This window comes from Chenopodium quinoa, unplaced genomic scaffold (genome assembly GCF_001683475.1).
Source record: "Chenopodium quinoa cultivar QQ74 unplaced genomic scaffold, ASM168347v1, whole genome shotgun sequence".
Classification (NCBI taxonomy): domain Eukaryota; kingdom Viridiplantae; phylum Streptophyta; class Magnoliopsida; order Caryophyllales; family Amaranthaceae; genus Chenopodium; species Chenopodium quinoa.
The window spans coordinates 2,805,922-2,810,444 of NW_018743920.1; the positions used below are offsets into that span (position 1 = coordinate 2,805,922).

The 4,523-nt window shown below is 48.5% G+C and overlaps 1 protein-coding gene across 1 annotated transcript; it reads left to right on the forward strand.

Moving 5' to 3' along the window:
- The first annotated feature begins 3,223 nt into the window (after window positions 1-3,223).
- On the forward strand, window positions 3,224-3,976 carry LOC110687695. The gene has a single exon (XM_021864320.1). The coding sequence runs from the start codon at window positions 3,224-3,226 to the stop codon at window positions 3,974-3,976; it is 753 nt and encodes a 250-aa protein (XP_021720012.1).
- Window positions 3,977-4,523: the final 547 nt, after the last annotated feature.

A 4,523-nucleotide genomic window follows, 5' to 3' on the forward strand; every position in this document is an offset into this window, starting at 1 on the left:
TATCTCACGCATGGCTTGATGCGTTTGCTGTGGATGCCGCTTGCTTGGCTGCCGTTTGTAGGATTATTGAGTGTCGGTTGAGACCATTGACTTAGCTTGTTTTGTGACCGGCTGCCTTGCTTTTGTCTTGATGGTGTAGTTCAAACAAACTTGGGTTGGTTTGTAATCATGATGGCTTCGTTTGATATGTCGCTTGTTATTACAAGTTTAGCCAATCATGCCACCCATCACAAAGTTGGGCAAGACATGCCGCCTGCTTCTTCAAGTATTTGCCCATTCAAATACTCCTCCATGTGCTAAACTCTCCAAGATAATGTGCCATGCCGTCTGTCTATACTCAGCCTTGCACATTGAATGGATTTAATGACCGGCTGATTAAAGGTGGGCTTTTACGTGCTTGCTGATGTTTGAAACAAGCATGGCCACACCCGGCTGCTCATAATCTTGGCTGATATTCTCCTAGCAGCTCGCAAGAATTGAGACATACACGCGTGTGTAGGCTATATGCTTTTGAAATGAAGTCATTGTATTCAAATTTCGGCATCGAATAGCCGAATATTCATGCGACTGTTGAGACAGCCGCTTGTTTTTAGAGTCAAATTCAAGACTATCACATACATAAGCCGGTGGTTACGGCTGTTTGCTGGGCAGGTGCCGCCTGCTTCATCTTTAAACATGGCCGTCTGTTTATTGCAGCTGCTGCCGCCTCTTTCGGCTTTTTACGAAGCTTTCTTACCTCCAGGCTGTACATGTGATTGCTTGTTTGCCCAATGTACCACCAAATGCTTAGAGTTAGCCGACTGTTCACCTCATCCCAACACAGCCAAGTTTAAGATACCTGACCGGCTGTTTTTAGCATGTTGACGTACTTAGCCAAAATCGTTGTGATGGCCGGCTGTTTAAGTGCGTTGGTGATTTAAGTAGCACCTGACCACTGGCAGCCAGCTTGTAGCATAGAGGAAGCCGCATGTATGCTCATACATTTAATCTCATTCGAAGCTTTGGCGTTGAATGGACGAATGCTCAGGAAGCTAAATGTTTATACAGCCGGTTGTTTCCACATTCCACCATAATAGCCGGTTGCTAGTTTGCTGGATACACAACGAAATGCGTAAAGATGGCCGACTGTATTATTTGCCCAGTGTCTGAGCTATCCACATAGTGCCGGTTGACTTGCTTATTATGCATTGTCTAACAAAATTCGAAGATTGCTTTGTTTTCATGGAGTTGAAACCTTTTCGCCTCGAACTCGGCATTTGGCCGTGTATTTTAGAGTTAGCTTGGCACATAATTGCCGCTTGTTTATGTGGAGTTGGGAGGCTTGTTGGCTATGCTTGTGATACTGCCGGCTACTTTTATGAATTAGCCGGCTGTTTTGCTAATCATGGTTGGTTTTATTGCGGCTGTTATATTTCCTGCTAGCTTGAGGCTCGACATTGGGGTGCCGCATGTTCAAGCTTCTCTCTAATGTACTTGTCTCTTTAATTGTTGTAGTGGGTTGCCCCCTAATGAAAGCAGGCGTCAAATTGCAAATGCCACACTTCCTGACACACCTCTCTAATGTACAAATTTCTCAGCTTTAATTATTGTAGTGGATTGCCACCTAAGGCTCTTAAGTGGAGCTTTGCCATACATATTACCACAAGTTAAGTGGACCAGGCGCCAGATGTGGAACGAGGCGACTGTCAAGCTGACAGTTCTGAGAGAGGGACCAAGGTGTTCCCTTCTCATCTAACCGTGGACATGTCTAATTTACCTTCTGCTCCTTCTAAGGGAGAGGAGGCGGGCCCCTCTAGGAGAGGGGAGGCGTCGTCCTCTTCGGACTCGTCAGGGGACGAGTCCGATTCCAGCTCTTCTGACCATAGTTCTTCTGACCATAGTTCTTCTGACTCAGAAGAAAAACATAACCGCCTACAAGAGGCGAGAAGTTCCCATGCAGTGGAGAAGGGGGATAATTGGGCAGAGCCGTCCGCCTCTTACAGAGAGGAAAACACCCCCTACTACTGCAGGGTGCCCCGGGGCCGGATCGCAACCATGCGAGACAACGTGGCGAGCTTTATTGCTAACCACAAAATGGGCCCGGAGTATTTACTGTTTGTGCCGGATCCAGAAGATACTGTCGTCTGGCCGGCTGGTACCAGCTATGGTGACGGCTGTTTTGGCTGCTATGATAATAATAAATAGCTTACAAGCTTGACCGTCTGACTCTTTGCATTCGGCCGTATGACGCCTGCAGTAGTTGGCCGCCTGGTCGGATGCTCGGAGGTTGGTATATTGCCGGTTGTACCCAGTAGTTTCATGCGAGGCGCATGTAACTTCAACTGGGAGTGGTTTGATCTGGCCGACCGTTCCTTTGGTGGAGCGGTAGCCTTTTTATTGACAAGCTCTTGGATCTTTCCCTTGAAAGTACTCATGAGGGCCATGAGTTCATTCCTGGTTATAGGGGCAGATCCCTCGGCCGCCTGTTGATTTAGCCAGGCAGGCTCCCCGTTCCTTCCTTTCGGGTGCGTCGAGCTCTGAGGGACCCGTCAGGGGCCGTGTGAGTCTCAACTTCATATTCTTCGTCGGTATCATGGTCCGACTGATCTTGAGGGTCGTCTAGGGGACGCCTCTCTTCAAGAGTCGGTACAGACGTGGATGCCATCTCAGAAGTACTCTCCCCACAGACGGCGCCAAATGTTTCGGGGTTTTCTGATGTCCTGCGGGAGAGTTACAACACCAAGACTGGAACCGGCCGCCTGTACCTGCAAAATAACGGAGACTCCTGAGAGCTCCGCCTCCAACGGTCAAGTTAGTACTTGTTTGAGGAGTAATAAATGCGGAAATTAAAGGGGGGAGATCTGGTTCCTCTAGGGGAGGAGTGATCAATGTGTTTAGACTTCTCTAGGTGAGAGTCATTCTGTTGAATATGGAGGCTAATGATATGTTTATATAGCCTCGAAGTATGTGCCCAATACTAGGTTTTCTGGGAAAACCTAAGACTGATTGGGCTTGCCTCGGGAATTGGGCCTGCGATGGCCGTTTTCCAGGTTGGCGGATAATGGGCCAACATGATGTGACCTGATTAGTCCATGTTGGACCTATTAGGGTGACAAGTGGCGGACGCTGATTGGCCCACGTGGTGGACACGTGGCAGGTCCGGATTGGTCCATTTGTCATGGGTAATTTTACCCTAAACAATACCGACCATCTGAAAAGCTCTCGGTCAGAAAAACCGAGCAAGATGGAGGAGAAAAAAGAAGAGAAAAAGAGGAAGGAAGTATGGACGGTCGAAGAGGGGCCGTCCAAAAGCAAAAAGGCGAAGAAGGGTTATGAGCCTAAGTTTGAGTACAACACAGATTGTTACTCCATTTTGATGGAGATCAAAGACCGTCTGAAATTTGATAAGCCGCATCCTATGAAAGGGCCGGTTAGGTTCCGAGACAAAAATAAATACTGTCACTTTCACAAGGATGTCGGGCATGAAACTAACGACTGCATAAATCTGAAGAAGCTGCTAGATAAACTGGCGGCAGACGGTCATTTGAAAAATTATGTACTCAAGTCGTCGGTTACCTTGAAGACGGATTCAAAGTCTGGAAGGGAGAATCCGCATGACTCGGACTCAGACTCAGGGTTCGTTGCTGTAATAGCCGGCGGCTTCGCCTCTGGTGGGCCGACCATAAGAGGAGCCAAAAACCATGCCCGCAGTTTGGGGCAGGTTATGTCGACTCTAAGGGCCGACCCAGAACCCTTCCCGAACATAACAATTGCTGAGGCGGACAGAGGCAAGGTCCAAACCCCGCATGATGATCCAACGGTGGTAGAACTCAAGGTCGCCAACATGAGAGTCCGCCGTATCCTCGTAGATACGGGCAGCTCGTCAGACATCATCAGCTTATCATGTCTCAAGCACTTGAAGTATGATGAAAAAAAGCCTCCTTCCTGTCTCTCACCCTTTGGTTGGGTTTCGGCGGTGGAGTTATTCATCCGGTAGGACGGATAGATCTCCCCGTCCGGGTGGGAGAAAAGAAAAGCTGCAGGAACTTAGTTGTTCGGTTCCTAGTAGTTCAAGACCTGACGGCTTATAATATTATTATTGGTCGTCCAACATTGAATGATATCAAGGCGGTTATTATACCGACCTTAATGTTGGTTAAGTTCGTCTGTGAAGATGGAGCCGTTGGTACCATTTATGGTGACCAACAGACAGCAAGAGAGTGCTACCTCGCGGCTGTTAAAACCACTTCACCCGCTCCTGAGCTAGTTGTGCTAGACCGACCGGAGACGTCTAAGGTCGGCCACAAAAGAAGGCCTGATCCCGAGACTAGGTCGGTGAAATATGCAAAGCAAGAGGAGCAATAGCAATCACTGGCCGGGGAGAGGCCAAGTGGGCTCCGCCCCCAACCAGTCGACAAGCACATTGAAGTAGCTCTAGATCCGGCCAAACCGGACAGGGTGGTTATGGTGGGGGCAGGAATTTCCAAAGAGTTAGAGTTTTCTCTAACAAATCTGCTCCGGGAATTCAAGGATATATTCGCCTT

Bases quoted from the DNA above. Each gene is read 5' to 3' on its own strand.
- LOC110687695 (XM_021864320.1), top strand. From the start codon at position 3,224: ATGGAGGAGAAAAAAGAAGAGAAAAAGAGGAAGGAAGTATGGACGGTC.